This window comes from Hesperophylax consimilis, chromosome 8, assembly GCF_061612785.1.
Source record: "Hesperophylax consimilis isolate HC1 chromosome 8, BYU_Hcon_1.0, whole genome shotgun sequence".
Lineage (NCBI taxonomy): Eukaryota > Metazoa > Arthropoda > Insecta > Trichoptera > Limnephilidae > Hesperophylax > Hesperophylax consimilis.
In genome coordinates this window covers 7,651,477-7,678,139 of record NC_142843.1, presented here as the reverse complement: position 1 = coordinate 7,678,139, position 26,663 = coordinate 7,651,477, and the positions used below count along the sequence as shown (strand labels likewise).

Sequence of the window (26,663 nt, the reverse complement as noted above, 5' to 3'; positions counted from 1 at the left end):
GAGCAGTTAAAACATTTAGGTGAGGATGAAGAAGGACATTGGTCAGCTGCGTGGTTTTCTCCACATTTAAAACATCTGGGTTGAGATCTGCATGCAGCTTTGGTATGACCAAAACGGCAGCAATTGAAACATTGAGTGGTGGGATAAGTATACATTTCAACTGGTAATGAGTTGAAGAATAAATATATATGGGAGGGAAGAGATTGACCTTCAAAGGTGATAACGACAGATTGGGAGGGCTTCCAAGAAATTATACCCTCAGAGGAGTCCTTGTAATTTAGCCTCCTGGCTTTTATGGGATTGCCAATGTGTTGGGGGGTTGAAAGTGAAGACAGAATTTCTTCGATGGACAGATCGGTCGAGATACCTCTGACCAAGCCCATGCGAGTGACATTGAAAGTAGGGATATATGCCTTGAACTTTGAATTAGATGAAATGAAGATATTTTTGATGAAACTGTTGGCAGCTGACCCTGAGAGGAATTCGACGGAGATTCGGAAGCGACCCTCGGCTTTTACACCTCCAGGCTTGATTGAAAAATTCTTGCTATTTGATAGGAATTTGCCAAATTCAAGAGGGTGGATGGTTTTTCCTTGCTCAGTTTTTTGGGCGTATACTATGAATGGGCTACGGGAATGAGGAGAATAAAAGTTTGTTGGAGGAAGTTGAGAAAGTGCTGGTGGGGACTGTGAAGTCGAAGGCGAGTCAAGTTTTATTGGGGAAGAAGGAGTAAATTTCCTTTTTTTGGTAGAAGTCAAAATGACAGAATCACTGTCAGAAATTTCTACATTTTCCCCGTCTGGGGGGTCCGGAGAGGGATCTGGGGGCTTTGTAGGGGGTCCAGGAGGGAAATCTCCCTCCATTATTCACAACAGTAAACAACTACAATAATAGTATGAAAAATGACAGAAGTAAAAAAGTTTATAAATATCTGGAAATCAGCAGCGAAAAGTGACTCCTGGAAGATCAGAAGGGAGAAGAAACCTCAAGGCACAACACACTACACTTTTTTTTTGGCCAGAAAACAAAATAGAATGGAAAAAAATTAATTTTAGATAGAGCAAAACAAAACAACTGATGACAGCCAAATGTTATTGTTGCAAAAAAATATATTATAGTTATCCCACTGCATTTTTCACGCTGATTCGGGTAGTGACAGAGAACACGACCAATGCACACCGCGAACACGTCCAGACTGGCGCAGACCCGTACCGTATCGCCTTTGAACGGGTCGAAAAACCGACTCGCGATGGATCGGAGCGTACCTCTATCCGTATCGAGACGCCGTACCACCGTACCGTACCGAACGGGCGTCCAAACTAGCGTTCTTGATCGCGACGCTGATACGAAACGGAGGTACGGTACGGAGAAAAGAACATGTCTGGACCCAGCTTTATAATTGTAATTTTGTCGGGCTTACGATTGTGTTCGTATTTCGGTGGTGAGATCACAATGGAGGTGCCAAAGTTCCACTGTTCCAAGAATTCAAACATTTGGATTTTCGGGGATTTCGGGAAAATTGAAAGAAAGTTATAAAAAGTAATCATTTGATTTATTTTATTTTTTTACATATTGAGGATCACCCTAGTCCCTATTATATATTTCCATCCATCTAAATTTGTACACCTTACACACAGATCTTAAATAGGAGTAGGACATACTTACTTTATTTAAGGCGATGCACTAAGTCGTGTAATATTTTAAATCGAGCCGCTATCAATAACACCCCTTACGTAGATGGCGATAAGGTTTGAATTCCCGTTTAACACCATCCGCCTGTTTTGATTTATGCAAGGAAAAAACATGGCCAAAAAGTGCCTTTTATTTTATTTTGTGGATGTTCAGGCATAAATATTTTTTTTTTTCGATCATTTTATAAATAGCTTAATTTGCCACATTATACAATAAAATCATAACATAAAATGGGTTCGTAAGTAGGAGATTTTGAACTTCAAAGCAGTTTTCATAGGCCTTATAAATTATTTTTTTCTGGGCTTATAAAAAGACTTATCTAAAAAACACTCGATTATTTCAAAGGCCAAGGTGTATTCTACTCGCAGTATTTAATTAAAGCATCTGAAACATTTCTAGGCGACCAAATTTTCAAACCAAAAACACATGATTTTGCATTACTACGTAGGGCATCGCCTTAACATCTTCTAACCACAATCTCAGAAAGTTCCACTTTTAACCCCTCCAGCGTTTGAGGGTCATATATGACCGGGCGTCCATATTTTATAAAAGTATTTTTATCTTTTTTTCTATCATGCAAAAATACGTAATTTTTTTGACGTTAGAAAGAAAAATTATTATTATTTCCAGTTTGCCTCAAATATTTATACCGGATGCCATAAATGAAATTCTAAAAATAACAGAAATGAATAATTCATAATTCTTGTCGCTATCGTAACAATCAGCGTTAATAAAAAAAAAATATTTTTAATTATATGAACGACATAAGAGTGAAGATACAGTTTTCTTACAAATTTCCCAAACAAAACGAATGTGTTTTCTATATAGTGAGTTCTCTCAATTTTTCTACGTTTGGAGTAAAAAATTAAGTAAAAATGTGGTTAGAGTTTTTGACAACATTTTTCACGATTGATATTAAAATTTTTTTTTTTAGAAATAGAATGTATATTTTAATTGCATACACCGGAAAGATAATTTATCTTGTTTCTAAAACAGTACTTGTTCATGAAAAATTAAAAAAATTACTTGTATATAGCGCTTTTGAAATACAAGGAAAACATTGCAAACTGAACAAAAATGTTAAACGTACTGAAGGGCTAAACAATGATTTTGATCCCGAAAATCCGACATTTTCCGGTTAGTGGCAGGAGAAGTCCTCCATCACGACACAAGCATCATTTTCCCCTCATTGTGATGTCAGTAAATATTGTCAGATTATTCTTAACCCGGGAATGTTTGTAAGAAATGATTTTTTTTTAAATCAGCAAGTTTTTTTATAATACATATTTTTTAAATGTCTTTTAAAGCTTTAGAAGGATTGTACCTTCCTTCCCAGGGACTGGTGTCAACCGCGTTAACAGCCTCGCCTCGCTCGTTAACAATATCGGAACACGAGTTCATACCTGCGTTTGTATTAATAATATTTAAAAAACTTCAAAAATGTCACCAGATTCCAAAATTTTACTAACATTTTTTACTCCAAATAATTTCAGGATCACTGGTTGAAGTTAGTCAAATACGTCCCTTAACTTAATGACGAAATGCGAAAATGTTAGGATTTTTATGAACACGTGTTCTGACATCGCGACAATTCATTGGTATTGAACTAATAGTAGAATAAGGAATATAATATAGGAAACCTATCAATTCGTTTTTAACCGGATAACGAAAAAATTTTAAGAGGTTCTTAATAAATTAGCAAATTTCTTTGTCAGTGAGTTTTCTCCGTGTATTTTTGAGTAGGCATTTAACATTTTGCTTGTTATTTATTATCTCTTACAATGTGTTGATGTTGATCTATTGTGAACAGCATTTAGAAAATGTTATGTAGTCAATTTATTAATTTTATTCGTGTTATCGTCTTCTTGGTTCTTTCTTTTCTTCCTATGTCGTCTTCTTCCCAACTCCAACGGACAGGAAGCCAGAAGTGTTGGAGAAGTACTTGGCGTTGGCTTCGTTCACCTTTTTCTCTGCCGCTTGAGGGTTCACAATCTCCAGGCCCTGTGGAGGAACAACAATGGCGGATTTAACAACGTCTAAAGCCACCATCTCATCTTCTATTATCTCCATTGGCTATTCCATTTTGAACAATGGCCGATCGGGCTGTGTAATTGATAACCGCAACAATCCCGAGACTATTTGAAACATGGCTGATAGATGCAATTTTAGAAGTATTATGGCTGACCTCCTTTTACGTTTTATCAAACAATATGTAAGAAGGTACAAAGAGGATATTGAAAAGACGGAAAATAATTCATTCGTTCCACATCTGAGTTCTTTACACATGATGTTGGATACGCAATTATAATCCCCCGATTCCTCGCTGTACGAAGTTAATGGAGGTTAAAATAAATTGAAAATTCAATTGCAAGATTAACTTTAAAAAGTAGAGGAAAAATTAGAATTATATTTTTAATGTTGAAAGCCTTCCAAATTGCTTCCAAGACTTCCGTTAGGAAGGTAATGAAGCTAATGAAAGCACAATAATTAGAAGAAAAGAAATATTTGCAAAAATTACAAGCATTAAAAGAAATAAAAGAGGAAATGAAACAATTGCGAAATAAAGGAAAGGACGAGCATAGGTTAACAAAGTCTAAGGATGGGTTCATTGTCACAGAATTTAAGCAATTCATCAAATTTTAAAGTTAATTTTCAAGTTCTGTTATTATATCATTATTGGTTGTGCAAATTTCAAAGTAAATTTTCAAGTTCGGTGAAAGTTTCATTCAAGTTCTATTGATATTATTTGGGGAATTGTTCAAATTCTGTGCCAAAACACACAACCCGCCCTAAGCATTCTAAAGAGATTTCAACGCACGCATTTTTAACAGAACCTATAAAACATGTTTGCAGAAGATTGAGATTTTTTGTTTTTCTACGAGTTTTAATCAAACATGAGTAATGTATTGTCAAAACAAACTCATCAAAATAGCATTGTTCGGTCATCGAAAAGAGCCTAAGTTTGTATGCAAAGTGCAGAGCACACACACACACACTTTGCATGTTGAACCAGGTGAAGTTTTTAGGTCAATTTGAAATAATCACGCCGCGTTTATAGTGGAATGTGAAGAAACACACAGCGAAGTGATTTTGCGGTCGTAGAACCTTCCAATTAGATAGCCATAGATACTGGAAAACTACTATGCGTATAGTAAAGCTACCTGTAATAGATGAAGAATGAATTGAATCTTTAACCATTTTAGTATATAGGTAGTAGAAGACAGTCCAAATTAGACGAAGGAAATTGAGATTGGAGAATAGATATAGAATTACGATGGGTTTGATAGACCGATAGGCTTGGCTAAAAATCGGAGGAATCGAGTTCGATTCTTACAGCCCTTTTAACATTAGATATCACGCTTGGTGGAAAGGTCTGAAGATACTATAATTATTTAGTATGGAGTTTGATACTAAGAAGATTCATAATTTTACGAATTAAGGTCATTTTGAAAGGCAACAGATAATTTTAGAAAAATGTAATAATAGATTGGAGGAGGATAACCGAAAAAAAAAAGAGAACAGGAAACATAAGGTAGGAAAATAAACTTAGTAGAGATGGGTTGAATTGGGAAACATTGCTTAGGTTAGTTGTTAGTTAGATTAGGAAACTTAGGATAGGTTAGGTTAAGTTAATAATAATCCCATTGTTAGGTTAAGTTAATAACTGTTGTTGGAATTGCTAACGAAGTCAAGTCAAGCCCATTTAGATAGTGATGATGTACTGACTTGCATAGGAGTGAAAGCCACCAAGGACGCCGTGCCCAGGTTAGGAAAGTTAGGTTAGGTTGTGAAACCATTAATAGTTTAGAAAACTGTAGGTTAGGTTAAGTCAATAACTGTTGTTGTAATTGCTAAAGAAGTCAAGTCAAGCCCATTTAGATAGTGATGGTGTACTGACCTGCACATGAGTGAAAGCCAACGAGGACGCCGTGCCCAGGTTAGGACAGTTAGGTTAGGTTAGGTTAGGTTAGGTTAGGTTAGGTTATGTTATGTTGGGAAACTGAGGATACTTTAAAAAACTCTAGTCTAGGTTAAGTTAATAACCGTCGTTGGAATTGCTAAGGAAGTCAAGTCAAGCCCATTTAGATAGTGATGGTGTACTGACCTGCACATAAGTGAAAGCCAACGAGGACGCCGTGCCCAGGTTAGGACAGTTAGGTTAGGTTAGGTTAGGTTAGGTTATGTTATGTTGGGAAACTGAGGATAGTTCAGAAAACTCTAGTCTAGGTTAAGTTAGTAACCGTTGTTGGAATTGCTAAGGAAGTCAAGTCAAGCCCATTTAGATAGTGATGATGTACTGACCTGCATAGGAGTGAAAGCCACCAAGGACGCCGTGCCCAGGTTAGGAAAGTTAGGTTAGGTTGTGAAACCATTAATAGTTTAGAAAACTGTAGGTTAGGTTAAGTCAATAACTGTTGTTGTAATTGCTAAAGAAGTCAAGTCAAGCCCATTTAGATAGTGATGGTGTACTGACCTGCACATGAGTGAAAGCCAACGAGGACGCCGTGCCCAGGTTAGGACAGTTAGGTTAGATTAGGTTAGGTTAGGTTAGGTTAGGTTATGTTATGTTGGGAAACTGAGGATACTTTAAAAAACTCTAGTCTAGGTTAAGTTAATAACCGTCGTTGGAATTGCTAAGGAAGTCAAGTCAAGCCCATTTAGATAGTGATGGTGTACTGACCTGCACATAAGTGAAAGCCAACGAGGACGCCGTGCCCAGGTTAGGACAGTTAGGTTAGGTTAGGTTAGGTTATGTTGGGAAACTGAGGATAGTTCAGAAAACTCTAGTCTAGGTTAAGTTAGTAACCGTTGTTGGAATTACTAAGGAAGTCAAGTCAAGCCCATTTAGATAGTGATGATGTACTGACCTGCATAGGAGTAAAAGCCACCGAGGACGCCGTGCCGGACACTTGCCGCTTGACCGTGGTGGCACCCCCCCACTGCTGCTGTTGCTTCTGCAGGTTGCGCTGCAGCGTCTTGCTGATGCGCACCTTGGTCTTCTCGTCCACCTGCGGCAGACGGATGCGGCCTGTGCCCGCCTTGCCGATGGTGCCGCGAGAGTAGCCCAGGTCCTCTTGGTACGCGTCGTCGTCGATCTAAACAACAACAAATAACAGCCATGTTAAAAGGAGACATTGAAGGAACTAGTAAATCTCTAGGGTGGGTGGGGCGGCCATTTTACTTTCTTAAGAGCCAAGAAAAAAAATAATACGTCCTTTGTAACAGTAGACCTTGCGTCCAAAAAAGGATTTTTTAATTTTCTCTTATTTAATAAATCAAAATCAAAATTTCCTCCGAAATCATAAGAATATGTAAGTACTTAAATACCTACCTACGTATTTATAAACCATAAGTACGAAGCCTTTTTTTAAAATAAATGTCCACTGAAATCTTTCTGGAAATTTATTTATTTATTTATCAACGCCCTTTTTCGGGGCTTTTACATCAGAATATTAAGAAATATACATTATTTATTGTACATAACTGAATTGCTTCATTAACAACATTTTATATTTGTTTTAAGATAAATTGAATATTTCCACTGACTTGGTATAATTGTTTCCCTCCATTAGTTTTCTGGACAAAGAGGAATACATATGGTAGTTAGTCCCAGAATTTCTGCACTAAAATAGATCCTGACTTCTAGTATTACGTTGTGGAATCCGAAAGCTTATCAATTCTAGCAATACCGGACTATCAAATAAATAATTTTAAATTTTATATAGAAATACCATGGCAGTGAAAATTCTTCTGTCTGACAATTTGAGCATATTCATATAATTTAACAGAGTGTTGTGGTTCAACATAATTGTTGGAATACCCATTTTAAAATTTATAAAACTTAAGAATTTGTTTTGTATTCTTTCAACAGCTTGTACATGTATATGTACATTATAATAATATGTAAACATTGAAAAGTAAGGGATATAAGATATAAGTAGAACAATAATTTGATGGTAACGCACGCTTAAATCTTGTTTGCCACCAGGTTACAGAACAGTACATTATTTCTCAAATATGGTCAGGACGGGTTTAAATTGAAAAGCCGACGAGTTCCTAGCCCCCCACCTGTAGTCTGTACGGAGCGCCAGTTCTGATAAAATAACTTAATTTGCATGCATTTCAAATGGTCTGAATTCCAACGCGGTGTAAATAATTATGCACTATTTAACGCGCGAGGTGCAGTATTAGTAATTCTTATTTTCAGCTGATATAATGAATTTATGCCGCCGTTTTTATAATAGTTAGTAGTGTACTTAATATATATATAATAATAATTTGGCATGTGATATGATGCACGTAACATTCAAAAATACATTATTATTATTTTCAAATGATTACGAATTTAGGCAGCCGTTCTTATAATAGTTGGTGGTGTATTGGTCAGTACAGTTACCTACCAAGCAGTTGATCGGAGATCGTTTCTTGGCGATGGTATTAATAATAAATTGTTCACGTTCAATTAATTCAATTTGCTCAGAATTTATGTGGTATTTTCAAAATTGAAATTGCTTATGTGAAGGTCTGTCAAGCAATAATGTAAGTAGGTACCTACCTATAATATGATAATACTTAAACTAACAGTTAAAGGCACGCTAGGCCCTGCGGGCGGCAGTTTTGTGGGTTTCGCCCAGTTTAAGTGATGCTAACAACAGTTAACCTATAATAACCCAACCTAACCTAACCTATGATTTTATTATACATATAAGTACAATGTCAGATTAAAGATTTGTTGGCTAATTTTCATGTTTTTTACTGGGTTGACAGTGCCTACACTTCCTACAAATAAACGCGTATTATGCGCGAACTTCATATCGGTGTTCTGTCAAAATGGTGCGAAATTATTATCTACGTAGATAATATTATCTAAATATCAAATATTTTTCAAAATCGTAAATGGAAAGAGTTGTTCTTTATTGTGATGAAGTTAAATCAAATGTTTATTTTTTTAAACGCGTATTAAAACGGTAGTTGTAGGTAAAGAATTGTAAAGAAAGGTAAAGTGCCAGAGGTGCGCTCTGTCGACCAATAGGGAAACTACTCCCGCGGCCGGTAAAGCACGATTTATATATTTTGCGGAATTTACTCGAAACATAAGATTTGAATTTGACCAGTCAGAGGGCCGAAACCGTCCAGACGTTGGCGTAATAATACTATCAGATGTATTTTTCAAAATTGGAATTATAATATCCCGTGATTTTTCAAAATTTAATAAAATTTAAATAAATAAGAGAATGTGACATTACACAATACAAACAGATATATAAGTTAGTACAGTAACTAGTACGGTATAATTACATAAATCTTGAAAAAATACTGCAATTTTCTAACCAAACCGATTACGCATATAATTAATGTAAGTACTAAATACGGAATATTCCCGTCTAACTACAAAAAAGCCATTATAATCCCAGTATAGAAATCCGGAGATTCAAAAGAAGTAAACAATTACCGCCCAATATCCTTATTATCCAACATTGCAAAAATACACGAAAAAGTAATTAAAAAAAAATTACTGATTATACAGATAACCAAAAAAGTATTAACCCTAGTCAATACGGTTTCAGAGATAAACTTAGCACACAAGACGCAATTGCAGAATTAACTAAGCTTATTTACAAAACATTAGATAGAGGCAAAAAATGCTTAAGTATATTCATTGACCTCCGTAAAGCTTGATAGTGTCTCACATTCAAAATTAATTAATAAACTAAATAAAATAGGAATTACTGGCAAAGCTAAAACATGGTTAAAAAGTTATCTCTATCAAAGAACTCAACAGGTTAAAGTAAACAACGAATTAAGTGAAATAGAAAATATAGATTTTGGAATTCCACAAGGAACTGTTTTGGGGCCTTTACTATTTATATTATATGTAAATGAACTTTTTCAACTCCCAACCATTGGAAACATTATATCTTACGCAGATGATACAGTGATAACTATTGAAGGAAATTCTTGGAATCAGGTCGAAGTATCAGCTAATAATGCAATAAATATCGTTAAACTATGGTTTGACGAAAACTTATTGACACTAAATGTCGAAAAAACTCATTATATACCTTATAGCCTAACAGGGAATAACTCAAATGTAAATCTAAACATAAAAATTCACGAAAGAAATTGCCTCCTTAGATTCGCACCCTGAAATTCAAACTGTATACACATTAGTAGTAAAAAAAAATATCTTGGAATAATTATTGATAATAACATCAAATGGAAAAGTCAAATAAATTCCACAGTAGACAGAATGAGAAAACTGATCTATATATTTTTTAGACTAAGAAATATTGTATCATTAAAAATACTAAAAGATATTTATTATGCACTGGCGCACTCTGTACTACAATATGGAATCGTGGCTTGGGGGGTGCATATAAATCATCCCTACTCCCATTGGAAACTATTCAAAAAATATTAATAAAAATCATCTTAAAAAAGCCATATTACTACCCAACTATAAATGTTTTTCAAGATTTCCCGGTTCCCCCACTTACAAAAATTTATGCCAAAATTGCACTTCTACAAATACATAAAGATTTCTTTAGTAAAAATAATTTACCACAATTGAATATTAGCAAGAATAATATCTGTTGGGGGACTAACCGTGCCACTAGCACGAACCACAACAGCACAGCATCACTATATATTCAAGGGTGTAAAATTATTTAATAAATTACCCCTTGATATACGATCGGAAGAAAACTACGAAAAATATTTAAAAAAAATTAAATTAAAATACTCTTGTACCACCTCATAACTTTACTTATTGTTTAGAAATATGTTTTTGCCTTTTCAATTCTTTGAATCATTTATTAACTAACCTATATTTTTATTACTTTTATTGTTATTTTTTGTTAAATTACTAATATTTTTGTTTAATTTAAACAAATGTAAAAATATTTTATTGTCCTCTCCTTAACACAAGCGGCTGCTTTATCAGGAGAGTGATTGAAATATTGGTGTTTATATTGTTATAATATTGTAACCTTGTTTATATGTTTCAATAAAAAAAAATTAAAAAAACTCATCATGAATACCTTCTCAGTTCTTAGGCAGAAAATCGGATCATTATTATTTGCACGTCTCACGAAAAACTCAAAAAGAACTCAGCTTTACTTTCTGAAATTTTTACGTCAATGCAAGTATTTTCAGCTATCAATGTCATTCTATATAATAATACAAGACGCTATTTTGTTTATTTCATATATTATCATTGTCCAACAAGTAGAAATAGTACCTATTGAATTCACAACTTATTATTAGGAACGTAAACACGATCTACGCATAAAAAAGGTTATAAAAATCAGCAAATCATTTATGCAATGATTATAGAACAGTTTTTTTTAATCTTTATTATCTATTGAACGATGCAGAATAATGGAAAACTACGTGACCAGGAGACATCTTCATGTTTTTCTTCTCTTTGGCTCGTGTCGGAATTACCTTAGGTATATTTCGATATAAAATAGCAAGAAAACATCGATTTGTAAAGAAATAAAATAAGAATTTTCTGTTGGACGCCAAGTTTTTGCCAAATATCAATCTTTTTTAGTTTAAAATAACATCTGAAATATTTTAACAAATAACAAACTAAATCTTAAATTCATTGACTGGTTGGAGGTATTATTCTTGTTCATACTGTTTTTATATAAACATGTTCTGTCTCCATGGGTAATTAAAATTACCATCTTTAGTGCAGACACAACAAAACAAATCTAGCCCAGAAACAAGATTCAACTACTGACAAAAATAGTATATCATATTAGCTCTATAAATCTTTTATGCTCCACAACATCAACTTCAGATCCAAAATTAAATTAATCAAATAGGTAATCGAAAGATATTCAAGGTTTCAAAAACAAAGTATTTTCATTTGTGTACTCGGCGACTTGGATTTGTTGTATCGGGATCCTAGGTATTCGGCCTAGGCAGAACTAGGCAGGCGGGACTGAATGCGCATGCACGAATATCAAACTCTTTCCAGCTTCGTGGATAAGTGATGAAACAGAGAATCTACTCCGCACTGTTGCTGGTGTCTGTATGTTTACGCGACATTCGAGCATTAATAATGTATTTCGACCCGCTCCGTACGTCGCGTCGTGTTGTTGTGTGTGTTGTCTCTGAGGTCGGGATGGTGTTATTAAATTGTAGTGCCTAGTACTTACGTTACGTTAATTTACTAGAATAAATAAATAAATATTTTAAGCCCAGAAAACAAGGGGAGCGCAGCGTCCGAAGAATCTATGAAGGGCTGTATAGTAGTCCCAGACTGTAGTCTCAGAGTCCCAGATAGTAGCTTGTATAGGCTGTATAGTAGTCCCAGAAAGATGCCCTCAGTAAGTCATCGATGATCTTCTTCTTCCTTCTTACAAGTCTTATATAAAAACCAAAAAGACAGAAGATACTAGTATAATGACGTCACTTACGACCTCTTTATGGGACTACTACAGGCAAAAAAGTTTCAAGGGAGATTTAAAAATAGAAATATTTAATGAAATTACGATTAAAGATCCCCGGAGACAATAAATGTCAAGCGATTGACATTTGCTATTGACGTGTGATTGGAGGATCTTCAAATACATGTACTAAGACAGTGATTATTTGTATTTATTTATTTTATATTATAGAAACAAACAGAACATTGGTTACCTGGATGAAATAAATTCACATTTATTAAATATCTAATAGGTGGGAACCGATGATATGTTTCCTTGTAATGTCTCGAAACATAATCGTACATATATGTGGTATGTATATTCAGTTACTACCGGTTGACGTGTGTAGTGTATAGGTGACATGTGTAGTGTAAATGTGAGTGTGTGTGTATGTATATGCGCATTGAACAGTTTATAATATTATTGACGAGATGCCACTTTTAAATATCGGCAGCGATTCCGAAAAAACGTCGATGTTAGGGTTTAGACAAATATTATTGAATGTATGAAGAGCACGGTTAATTGGGGAATTAGATGCTGCATTTATTTTATAATTAAGCATGTGGAATAACTGTTATGCTATCAAAAATAATAATTAACAATTAATAAATTAACTCTAGAGCTCTAGAAATTTAAGTGTCATTTTCAAAATTGGAACTAATTTGTCGAGAATTCAGACTTTTCGTAATTTTTTTAATGCGCGTCTGCGCTGGGTATAAATAATAAACGTCAAAACTGAACAAAGTCTGAACAAAGAAATGTCGTGGGATTGTGTTAAACTTGATATATAAACACCAAGAGCACAGAAACAAGATTGGGTATTTCATTTGATTATTATTATAAACATTTACTGCTAATAGTTGTTAAAAATCACAAACGAGGAATCCATTTATTATGAACAGATAAATGATAGACAAGTTAGATGTTGATTAACTTTAATGTGCAATAACGTCCCACGCCCCGTGATCGTGATCGAATAAACCCATTGAAATGACGTTTAATAAAGGAAGATGGATGGCAATCATTAGAGATTCAGGATACAGTCAGTCTGCACAAGCCCAAGGTCAATTGTGCATAAATGGAGTGAAAGACACGGTGTAAGCATCGCCCTGGATTCGCCGGAGTTAAGCACCGAAGGTCACCTGATGGCTTCATCGTGTGCACTGATTAAGCTTAGGTATTGTCTTGCTTTAGACTTTCATGTCCACTCAATTAGCTTTCAGATTCTAAAGTTCACGAGTTGAAGACTAAAAATGCTAAGGTTGTGTTGTTTCAAACTCTCGTCACATTTGATGACCATCAAATCGAACGGTTCCTGTTAATAAATAAATAACAATATGATCGTTATGCTTATCAGCTGATCACAATTTGATCAAAAGCCGAAACGGACCCAGAATTGACGTTTAACGGAGACCGTTCAAATGCCAAACAAACCAAAGCGGCGCCAAACAATATCAAACGTGACGAGGGTTTGAAACACCGGTAAATCTGGTAAAATTATTGGTATTCCAGTTAAAAACGGGACTGCAGGTCTTTAAGGAATAAATTTACAGATTTCTTAACAAACTGTCGGTAAAACACGAATATGTCACGGGGATGTCGGAACACGTGTTCGTAAAAATTCTGAAATTTTCGCATTTCGTCTGTATATAGACATATGTGTACTACTTTATATATTTGTGTTTATTTTATAGAAAACTTTGCGAGTTACTGAAAACATTTTTTTATCAATTTTCGTTTTTTTTATAATTCTACCAAAATATGTTTACGCTAGACTTAAATTCAAACTAACTATTCCTCCATTGGTCACCATGAAACAGGCAGCTTCCTAGTATGGTGCTTTAATATATCTTCTCTAAATAAATGTATTTATCATGTAACATGTAGGTACTTATAAATATATAAAATTAAAATTTTAAAAATAATTATTAGGATAAGCTCAGCTGTGTGAACACGTGTTCATAAATATTCTGAATGTACTGATACTATGTTAGGAAATGGCGTGCCATCACGTTTTTAACAGGTTTTTAATAAATCAGCCGAACTCATTTTCTCCGTGTATGAAAGCGCGCGGGCAACTAATAGTTTCAAGCCTATATTATTCAACTATATTTATATTTGTCAACTACATTGAAATGCTAAATCGAAATTATGAATATAGCTGAAGAAGTCATGTCAACTATCTCTGGTATTCGAGGTAGATTATGTACATTTTATTTTTATTCTATAAATTTAAAAAAACTACAATTTTTGTGATTTTCTCAACTAACATACTAGGCTCATGCCCATATTATGATAATCGTGCATGATTTATGTAAGAATAACAGTAATAATAATGGAAAAGGAAATTGTTATGCTAAAACAAAAAAATGCACAATATTTTAGAAATGATAGAATTTAAAAAAATTTAAACAGTGTTGGAACTCATGCATTCTTTAATGAAGGCTCGTGCCCTTTCAAATAGCAATTCCACACTGTAAAAATTTCGATCGTGTTGAATAATCGAAAGAATTTTTTTATGTTAGACTAATAGTGTATAAGAAAAGGTCGACGACATCTGTCGTCGTTGTTTTTATGCGGTCTGTGCCGAGCGATACATTATTCGATTATTCCAGTATTTCGGAATCGTGTGCATCGATTCAGAAGTAAAAAAAGTAACGCTGGAAAAATACAAATCTAAGATAGGGCCTAATTTTAAATAAATTAGTCAGTATGTACCCTACTTACTAAAAAAACGGGTTCCATGACAACTCAAGACAGTGGCAATTCAACACACGTTTAAAAAACCTCGACGACGATACATTCTACCATCTTTTGGTGGCAATCATGCACACACACGCCGAAATATACGCATTTCTCTGAAACTGGATAACATTCTCTCTCTCTGGTTTCAATCCTGGGATTGGTTTGCAGCAATTTCATCTAATCTCCTTTTCCATTCTTCCCTGTCTTGTGCGGCTCTTTTGACTTCTGCATATGATGAGCAGCGCACGTCCACCAGCAGGTCCTCCAGGTACTCTCGGCGTGGGCGTCCCCTAGATTTGGTCCCCTCGGTCATACCCTTCATTATGACATGCAAGAGGCCTTCTTGTCGTATAACATGGCCGATCCATCTTGCACGCCTTTCGGACAAGGTCCTGAGCAGGTGCCTTCCTCCTTCGATTCTTTGGAGGACCTCCTCATTTGTAATATGGTCTCTCCAGGAAATTCCTCACAGTCTTCTATAGGACCATATCTCAAAAGCCTCTAGTCTCCGTTTACTTTCGGATAGGCACCATGTTTCGCAGCCGTACATCAAGATACTCCATACATAGGTCTTGATGAGGAGTATTCTCAGTTTTAGGTCTATATTATTCGATTCTATTATTTTCGACCTTTTATTGAATGCAAGCCTAGATCGACCGTCCCATGTTATTTTGCTCCCGAGGTAGACAAACTCTGCACGAGGCCTTAACAACCATGCAAAGCATTCTTCAAAACAACTACAACACGAAGATAAATAAAGACAAAACAAAGCTGCTGACTGTAGGCCGAACGCAACATCAGATGAGAGTAGAGATGGCAGGAGTTCCACTAAAGAACACCAAGGATAACATTAAAGCAGTTAATATAAGAAAAAAATGTCGGACCTACCAATCGGGATTTATAGCAGTTGTTCGTGCGGTTGTTCACTGGGGAGGAAGTTCAATCCTCAGTCAAACATTTTTTTTAAGATTTAAGACATTTAGTTCACAAGAGCCAGTCCTTGAGGAGGATGGTTCAATCCTCAGTCAAACCAAAAATAATTGAAATTGGCTACTAGCCGGACCAAGAGATGACGCAACTAGGTCGAAAATTGAAAAGAGATGTATGATTTTATATCACTTTTGAAGAGTGTGTTGAATAGCCAATCCTGAGTTGCCCAGTTACTAAAAAACTTGTAATCATGTAATTCGTAGAATCTTTAGTAAAACTCCATATGTAGGTGGCTGATACAGTTTGATAATGGCTTCGAAGGGCGAAATGGTGTGCGTAATCGAATGAAGTGATTATAAGAACAATTTAGAATGATATTATTTAATGAATATGATTATTTAAAAGACGAGTGTAAATGGATAGTTTTATCATGTTATGTTACTATAGAACTCATTATTATTTTATACACGGAGAAAACATGTTGATAAAAAATATTGCTAATTTATTTCCAATATCTTCAAATTATTCGTAATCCGGTTAAAAACGGGATTGCAAGCCCTTAACTAACGAATTGTTAGGTTTCCTGATAAACTTTATTTCAGGTGTTCGTAAATTTTTTTCGCATTTCGTCAATATATATACTATCAAGACAAACGCATGTGCATGAACGCATGTTTGATATTATTACGAATTTATGAAAAGTTTATCGGGAAACGGCGTGCAGTCCCGTTTTTAATCGGATTACCAATAATTTGAAGAGATTCTCAATTAATTAGTAATACTCATAATTCTCCATGTGGTTAAAAAAATTACTACCCTTGAAACTTATATCAAAATTCGATAGGATTATAATATGGCAAAAACGCCAGAGATGAGTATATGTTTCGGTTTATACGTGTCTACAAAAAAACTACAATGATATCAACAAAAAACGGAGCAGGTGGTTTGAAGGTAACACGTTTCTTCGATCCGCGTGCGGCCCTCGCATCAAGACGACAATTTGCGACAGCAGGTTGCTTTCATAGGAATAAGAAGAATAGAAATACACTTTCCACATTTAAAAATATTACTTGGAAGGGGAGACAAAATACAGAGAAAAAAAAATAATGCATGTAAATAATTTAAATTGAATTGTTTAAATAATATTCACATACGTGATGTCAGGGTTTCTTTGTTTATTTAGTTGAACTCCACATATGTATATTTTATTTTCTACAGTCTAACTTACAAAGAATCCCTAATTAGCCGCTGCAGTGTTGGTACAGGTTTACGGTGAAGAAGGGCCATATTATACTGGACGGGTAAAAATCTTAACTCATTATAATATTCACGAGAGATTTTTTTCGACTGGCACCACATTGTTCCAATCCTCAAAAACAAGGTAATTTTCGCATTTCGCGTTTAGTTGCCAACTTTACTTTACTTCAGATGACATTTGCGATGTCATCGACCCGGTCTGTTTTGAATTGCTTCGAAACTCAGCCAATTCGATCGTATATGTAAATCAATATTTCGATTTAAAATATTCTTCTAATAGAGCGGCAAATGGGTATTTCTGTTTTTTTTTTATTTTCATTGCACGACCGATCGATATTTGTTAAAACAACCAGATTGTTAACAAAGTCCGCGATCTCCGTTTTAATACGATCGTAATACGTTTCTATACCTGGGGATCAGGCTTTTTAAAATATGTCAACTTCTAATACTGTAGTATTAGGGCCGGTATACGCAGTACGCATGCGCGTGATTATGAGTAACGTTTTCTACTAACCCGTTCTTGTCCCCCCCATATTATCCACTAGTTGACGTGTATATATATATATATAAACCTTCCGGAAGAAATTCTCTGAATGATAGTAAAAACCCTATCAAACTCCGTTGCATAGTTTAGAATAACTAAGCGAACAAACAGACAGACGAGGATAGTGACTTTGTTTTATACTATTTAGAGCAAGAGGGTTAGTGTTTAGAAAACTATAACCTAACATACATGCTTTACTTTCCAAGGGCATTGTCAAAATCCACAAAACTTTATTTTATAGCAACACGCCAACCGGTTTCTCCTGGGCAGATACAAATATAAGTACCAACACAGTTACCAATTTACAAAATAAAAATGTTATTTAAAACTCCAGATTTATCATAAGATATTCACACACCATCACTATTGAATGCAATTCATCAGATGCGCGATATTTTATTGAAAAAGCCTGAATGAAACACAAAAAATAACTAAAACTTTGACCAAATAAACAATACTAAAACGAAACAGGGATCATGCAATCCACGCATACCAATGTGGGTTCGGTCAAGACAGGTGCAGCATAATAAATAATATAATACTGCATAGAAATACAACCGTTTTAGTGCAGCATCGCACAGTGAAGCGTTTGTCCTCAATAGTCGGACAAAATTATTTTATGGGTTGTACGAACTTCTGATTTATTGAAAAACGATTTTGGGTAATAACTTTTTATCAAAAAGCGTTCCTCATTGTCATTGGAGGCTGCCACTTTAACAGAAAAATTCTTAGAATAAAGAAGAAAACTAGAAGTTCCTTCTATACAAATTTGAATGAAAACAAATGTTCCATTTAGCCCAGCGCTCCGTCTCACTTAGACACGCCTGACATTGTAGATCTGCATCCAATTAGAATTTCGTAAACACAGTTTTTATTGTAAATTTAAGCCTCAATTAGGCAAATATTTATATCACGAAACACATCCACAACCCGCTTCTTGTGTTATTCTGTATTCTATGATAAAATCAGATTTGAAATAACTGAATTGTTTCCATAAATTAAAACTTCTGAATGTTCGTCTCATTTTCCGGACCAAAATTCGCGCATTTGTATAATGGTGTTCTAGTAATCTCCGACATCATCTCAGAAGATTTAAAAAATATATATATTCTGAAAATACCCAAATTGGCCGTTTTGATACTATTATATTGGTTGTCGAACTGTGATAAAAAAAATAAAAAAAACAAATTATTATTATTTTTAACAAGCCTTACGTTTTCGACTTTTGTCCAATTTTTTTCGTAGGTTACTCGTCTGTGCGTCGGCCGCAGATGCCGTATTGCCGCAACCCGACTTGCATTCATGTTCCAAGCACTATCGAGCGACCCAATAACAACCTGTCATTCTCACGATCTGCGCTATTGTTTGACTTTTAATCCTAGAGAGTCGGGGCATTCGAGCGCAGGACTGATAGCTCGGAAAGGAACATGTTAAAATCGTAATAGTTTAAGGTGCTTTGCGCTTTGGAGTGGAAGGTTAAATTCAACTTGTTCAATAACGATCCTGGGATTGTTGCGATGGACAACCATGTTTGGAATTGGTTTTGTTGGTATGCTTTTGGGTGGGCCAAAATAGAAAGTATGATATTGTTTTATAGATTGTAACCAGATTGTAATGAGACTATGGGTAGTGGTTGGTATAATGCCTGCAGGGCAGGATAAAAAAATCACTTAGATGATCTAAATTACTTCGTTCCTTTTATCTAATATTCAGAATCTTTTTCGTTTCATTTGTACAACCTAAAATTGTTTAAAATATTGAATATTAAAATAAATCATTTTTGCCATTATATATTAAGTTACGTCATGTGTGTATAGTTGATACTGAGAGGAAACTACAGTCTGGCATATACTACAATAATAAATTATCTACATTAAAACAAATTACATTTTTTAAATATTCAATTCCTCTCTGAGAAAACCAATATAGTTTTGTATTATACTTTGTAGGTTTTAGTAATCACGCAACCTATTGAACCGTATAAATAGTATATAACATAAATAATTAAATTTGTTAATGTGTTACAAAAAATAAAGTAATATCAAATTGACAGAGATTTAAAAAAGTCGGCTCTGTGTAATAAGCTTTCAAAAAGAAAAACAAATTTTCAAAAAAAGGGAGATGAAATATTAATAAACGATAATAATTAAGCGAAAATTGTATATATATATAATGAAACATGACTCGTTTAAAATAGAGAAAAAATCTCTCGACAAATGCTCAACGGCCGTTGTTCCCAATCATACTGATCAACTGTTGAGCTGAAATGTTAGCTCAACACTCCTTAAATTCTCAATTACGCTCTTCCCAACGCAACTCTTCGATCCAAACAACTGGATTAACATCTGGCTGAGTAAAAGGATTAGATATAACAAGTGTCAACAGAGTGATATAGCGGAATGAGCGGATGTAAAGGACGATTTTTTTTGTTTAACTGTCGGTAACCCAAGGAAGATCACATAAGGACCATGCGACGAGTCTCGCTCTTCGGAAAGAGGGACGGGCCGTATATGAACATGATCTTAACCTGCCATCCCGAGGCCAGGAAAATTCTAATCGACAGTGGCCATTGTTTCCTTGGTTGGAATTCTTGTAGGGTTAGAGATTTCGTTGGAGCCACTAGATGCTTCAAATGCCATTTGTATGGTCATATTTCGAAGGTTTGTACACAGGAAGCCGCCATCTGCAGACATTGTGCAACAACTGGACATGATTTCGAAGTCTGCCCCAACAAAGGCAAAGCGGCTGTCTGTGCTACTTGTAGCCGTTTCAAGAAGCCGTCCAACCACACAACAGGTGACAGACAATGCCCGGCCCAGTTGGCTGCCATAAACGCTCAGGTCAGAATGACTGATTATGGCCGTTAACCCTCTCTTTACCATAGGTCAGATCAACCTCCAGAGATCTCGGGCAGCTACGCTCGAGGCGCTGAAGGTCATGTCCGACCTGAAAATCGACCTTATGCTCATCCAGGAGCAATACACCTGGCAAGGGAGAACACCAGTAAGTCATCCAGGGGCGGTGCTTGAAGTAGGCAGATCACCGGGGGCGGGTGTCCTGGTCAATACCACATTGATCAGCCCCCTCCTCCTGGTTGGCCTGTCGAACGAATACCAAACCTGTGTATCTATTAATTTTGGCCAGATAGAGATTATTTTAATCTCAGTCTACTTTAAATATAGCAACCCTGTCGGACCACACATTCTGAGCTTGACGCGCGCCCTTAACGCGCTTAAAGGCCGTAACATAGTTATTGGAGGTGACTTTAATGCTCGCTCCCCAATGTGGTTTGACGATAATAATCATAGAACGGAACGATCAGACGCCGTTGAGGATCTAATTGCTGCGCAAGGTCTATTACTATTAAATGAAAACTGTCACTTAACCACATTCGCAAACATACATGGGGAGAGCAACATAGATCTAACTCTTTGCTCTGGATCAGTTGCGACCAGGATGTCAAACTGGAAGGTCCATGATAGCGCAATTGTCTCCGATCATAGATTAATTACTTTTGCTGTGGGGGTCCAGAAGACCCATGCTCCGAAAACCTCCTGGAACTTCAAAACCACAGGGGCGAATTGGGATAACTTTGGGGAGGCTCTACGTGACACTCTAAGGGGATTTCACAACGTAGCAGCAAACGATCCGGATAATTTGGGGAATTACTTTAACGCAGCCGTTGTGTCAGCTGCTGAACGGTCTTTGGGAAGATCAAACCCAAAAACCGCTATTAGAACGCCGTGGTGGTCGAGTGAGTTGACTTTGCTGAAGGGGGACTATAAGAGGGCTTTTAGGGCACTTGGATCCCTAAAGAGGACTGGTGGCACGCAAGAGATGCTCACATCTCTTAAGACTCGTGTCAGTAGGGCCAGGAAAGCTTTCAAATTATCTATCCTCTCGGCAAAACGAACTGCATGGCACAATTGGGTAAAACAAGTGGGTAACGCCAACCCGTGGGAAATCCACAGCGCAATCGAAAAAACGGGAAAAGGTTCTGACCGGTATTTGACTAGCGTCATATCGGATAATCCCTCTGGGAACTCTGAGAGTACCGATGTGACCAGCACACTAAACACCTTGTTGGATAAATTAGTTCCATTAGACTCAGTAATCGGGGAAAACGACCACCACAAACAGATAAGAGCTCTGTCACGGCTTCAACCTAGGATCCTCGCCAGTGAGGATAGAACGCTAAAAGTAACTAAGGCTGAAATTGATGTTATAATTAAGGGTTTGGGTCCGAAGAAGGCACCAGGGCACGATCGTCTTAATGGTATAATAGCGAAGAACGTCTGGATCCATGCCAAGGAAGAGTTGTTCCAGGTTATGGAAACATGTCTGCGTAGAGGAGTTTTCCCTACGGAATGGAAGAGAGGTGTGCTCAAGATTATCCCAAAGGGAAACGACAAACTCAGGACGGACGTGAAGGCCTACCGTCCAATCACCCTTTTGCCTGTTTTCAGCAAAATTTTGGAAACACTAATAAATAACAGGTTGCAGCAATATCTTTCACCAGCATGTGAGCGACAATTTGGCTTCGTCCCTGGGAAATCTACCGAGCACGCCATTATGTATGCGCTTGAATGGGTGAAGGTCTGTCCAAAGAAGTATGTCATTGGAATCTTCTTAGATATAACTGGTGCCTTCGATCACGCGTGGTGGCCGATGTTGATCACCAAAATTAAAAATAGAGGCTGCCCACCAGACCTTTTTAAAATCAACTGCGATTACTTAAATGATCGCACAATAGAGATCGTTTATGGTGATCAGAAAATAGTGCGTAAGGTTGATAAGGGATGCCCACAAGGCTCCATATTGGCACCTAAATATTGGAATATAAATTTTGATGACTCCTCCAGGTTACCCTTTCCTGAAGGATGCACATCGGTCGACTACGCTGATGATAAGTTGTATCTGGTCTCGGGGGACAGCAGAAGGGAAGTGGAAAGAAAGGCTGAAGAAGGTTTGCGAGCAATCCTCAGTTGGGGTGAGAGGAACAAGTTGAACTTTGCCCCCCAAAAGACCGTGGGACTCTTGATGAAAGGCACCCTCAGTAGAGGAAGAAATCCTTTCATCAGAATGGGAGCCTCCACTATTCAATTTGCAGACTCTGTCAAATATCTTGGTGTAACACTAGATCGATCGTCTTCCTTTTTAACTCATGTTAAAGAGGTCTCCAGCAAGGCCCAGGCCCTCTTCTTGAAACTGAGAAGAATCTCTACAGCTGAGTGGGGGTTGCGATCCCCAGCGCTGCGACTACTTTATAGGGGTACATACGTGGCGCAAGTCTCGTATGCTGCCTCTGTGTGGGAGCACCGTTTGGGGAATTCGCTTATACTCTCGGCTCTCAAGAGGGGTCAGCGAACCCCCTTGCTGGCGCTCTCCGGTGCTTATAGAACCGTTGCTTCAGACGCTTTGCCCGTGTTGGCCGGTATTTTGCCAATCGATCTAGAAATTAGGGAGGTTTTAACGAAGAAAAAGTTGACCAGGGGACTCCCCGCTACCCATCTCGGCGTAACTCTTACGCCAGGCGGTGTCGGGACTCTTCCTGGACTGCTTAGACAAATGAGTGATTTGTCACTCAACGAGTGGCAATCTCGCTGGGATAGGTCGAATATGGGAAGATGGACTTTCTCCTTCTTCCCATCAGTTAAAATCAGAATGGAAGGAGCCCACATTAAATTGGATCATCACATGACCCAAATTTTGTCAGGACATGGTGAGTTCAGGGGGAGACTACATAGACTCTCCCTGTCCCCACATCCAAACTGCGCGTGTGGTAGTTCTGATCAAACCGCTGAGCACATTTTGTGGCACTGTGAGATTATGATGGATGCAAGAGATGAATTATTGGCCGGTTTGGAAGTAACAACGAGACCGGTTTGGAACTCCGATCTCGTCTCGAACAAAGTGAATTTCGAGTGTCTGAGGAAGTATACAAAGATCTGGGTTGAGAGATGGTCTGATCTTAGAGTCGAGTACTAGACTAAAATCGATAGCTTTAACGCCAGGTGTTGCTCCTGGACACAATGGACTACGAGACAATTGTTTTCATGTACATATTTATAACTGTTTTTTTTTTCTTTTTCTTTCTGTTTATTTACTGTATTAATTAGCATTCTACAAATTTTCTGTTCCTGATTATACTAATGTTTATTATTTGCATCTAATGTTTACTTTCTATCTCTTATTGCAGGTTATTTTGGATATTTTGTAACAGACTGATTCTGCTTATAATTTTTTTAAGATTTTCTTTTATTTTTATACACTGCTTTGTATCTTGTTCTTTCTTTTCTACTATAGAGTGACCTGCTTGCTGGTAGTAGCACTGAACTTATATTTTTCTTGTGTCAGTCCGGCGTACCCCAACTCTGGGGTGACAGAAGACCTCGTCCGTGCATATCAAACTTCAAGATCAAATCACGATGAGGGATCTGTGTCATCGTCTGCTCGCAGCGCCTCCCCTGAGGTCAGGAACTGGACTGAGGATGGGCCGAACGTGGATCGGCAACCTTCCGCCCTGCCTCCAGGTATTCCGACGCTTTCTCCTCATGGTCTTCGGGATATTCCCAACCCCAACTCACACTTCTCGTCGAGGCACAACCGGTTTCCTGGCTTAGGGGCGCGGAACCTGATTCTCGTGAAGCCAATCCAACGCCCAGCTTTCTCTCCCTAGGTCTGCCTGTTAGTGGGTATCGACACCCCCTTCACCACAGAAAGAGGCGCATACTTTACCATTTTTCTTTTTTGTTCTCTTTGTAGGTGGCTGTGTATTATTTTAATTCTTCTCTACCTATTGTTGACATTTTGTAAATGTGTTTTTATTATATTAACCAAGTAGAATAGAACTTACTAAAATTATTAAAACACAGCACTTGCATACTGCGAATAACATCGTATGCATGGACATTTTGGAGGTCTTGTTTTGAAATTTTAAATGTAGATTCGTTTTTTAAAAAATTAGCGTCCTTGCGAGAGCTCTGAAGGGGTACCATCAGTACCTAAAACAGGGCGGGGAAGTGGTGGGCCTCCTCCAAAATGTCGGTAACCCGGGCGTTTATTGCAATAATATAATCATATAATAATATCGAGTTACACGGGCGGCGATAAACAAAAATTGAATAACAAAGATTTCTCTAACCGTTTTTGAATGTCAAAAATGCTGCTTTAACAAAAAAATATTTTTCTCATTCTGCGTAACGTAATTGCTACGTTTTGGTTTGTTTTTTTACTATGTTGCTTAGATTCGTCTTAGCACAAAGAGGAAAACCGTCAAACGGTACTAATATACTTTCGCTGCATTAATAAAAGTCGCTGCATTAATAAAAGTCAAGCTAAGTCTTAGCTTGACTTCATCATTTTATATAGTTTGATAAAAAATATAAAATATCGGTTTAAATCAAATCAAATCAAATCAAATCAAAAATTATTTATTGTAAAATTAAAATTACAAAAGGTATAGCTTATGGGTAGACCCCATTTCTTCCAGCTAACCACATTTATTTAATTACAATGTTTATACAGATAAAATAACAATATACCAATGAAAAAATAAAAAAAATACAAATATATATACCAATAAAAATAGGTGTTTCATTTACGTGAGGTATTCACTCAACGTGTAGTGACATTTATTAACAAGGAAAGTGTTTAGTAACGTTTTGAATTTGTGTGTATCTTGTATTTGTTTAATGTTATGTGGAAGGTTGTTATATACTTTAATGGCCATGTAGTATGGTCCTTTTTGGAATATTGTTTTGTTTGCTTTTGGTATTAATAAGTTTTCTGTGAGCCTTGTAGCGTATTTATGTGTTGAGTTTTTTAGTGGGAACTTGTCTGTAGATGATCGCACTAACATGCATAACTCCAATATATATATGTCTGTGACTGTCAGAATTTTCAGATTTTTAAACATAGGTCTACATGAATCTAAACGATCAGAGTTTGTAATTTTTCTTATGCATCTCTTTTGTATGATGAAAACATCTTTAGCGTTTACCGAGTTTCCCCAAAAAATAATACCGTATTTTATTATTGAGTATACATAACCATAGTATGCGGCTATTACTGATTCGGTGTTTAATATTTTTCTTAAGGTACCCAGAACATAAGAAAAACTACTGATTTTTGCTACAATTTTTGAGACATGTTCTTTCCAGTTTATGTTTATATCTAATTCCATTCCCAGTAGTGAACAGGTTTGGGAAGGTTCGATAATATTATTATTAATGTTTACATTTATATTTATAGGTGTAGCTTGCACTGGACAAAATTTTAAGATTTGGGTTTTGTTTGTATTGAGTGATAGATGTTGCGATAACAGCCAGTTTGCTATTGATTGGCAAGTCTCGTTAACTTGTTTGTTAAATTCGTCAAAGTCTCCATTACATTCAAACAACAAAGCGGTGTCATCAGCAAACATTGAACATTCTGTGCCAGCAATTATTGGAAGTTCGTTTATATAGATAAGGAAGAGGAGAGGCCCAAGAATGCTTCCTTGTGGCACACCCTTGTTTATTGTTCTCCATTTGGATTCTACCATGTACTGGACCATTTTTTCATTGATATTTGAAATTTGAACTTTCTGCTGACGATTTTTTAAGTACGATTCAAACCATTTTAATGCTAAACCTCTAATACCCACATGTTCAAGTTTAGTTAGAAGAAGCTCATGATCAACATTGTCGAATGCTTTTGAGAGGTCGAGAAAGATACCTACAGTTTTTTTACTAATATTAATATTTTCTAGAATTTTGTTCAAAAAATTGAAAACTGCCTGTGTTGTTGAACGGCCTTTACGGAATCCAAATTGTTGTGGACATATTATCTCAAAGTTTTCGAGAAAGTTATAAATGCGATTGTACATGGCTCTTTCAAATATTTTTGAAAAGTTTGGTAATAAGGATATCGGTCTGTAGTTTGAGATTTCCTGTTTAGGACCCTTCTTATACAAAGGTACAATAATAGATTGTTTTAATTGTTCTGGGAAGGTTCCTGATTCAAAAGATTTGTTAATTAATATTTCCAACGGGTAACTTAACGCTTCTGCACAT

The 26,663-nt window shown here is 36.3% G+C and overlaps 1 protein-coding gene across 1 annotated transcript in view; it reads right to left on the bottom strand.

Annotated features, from left to right (window-relative positions):
• Window positions 1-2,670: 2,670 nt before the first annotated feature.
• Prp31 (pre-mRNA processing factor 31) overlaps window positions 2,671-26,663 on the bottom strand; it is an 84,871-nt gene continuing 60,878 nt past the window's right edge. Inside the window, exons 8-9 of the mRNA XM_089634423.1 lie at window positions 6,561-6,788; window positions 2,671-3,693 (exon numbers count right to left, since the gene is read on the bottom strand). Coding sequence (XP_089490549.1) covers window positions 3,577-3,693; window positions 6,561-6,788 — 345 coding nt within the window. The 3' untranslated portion in view covers window positions 2,671-3,576. The remainder of the gene's footprint in view (window positions 3,694-6,560; window positions 6,789-26,663) is intronic.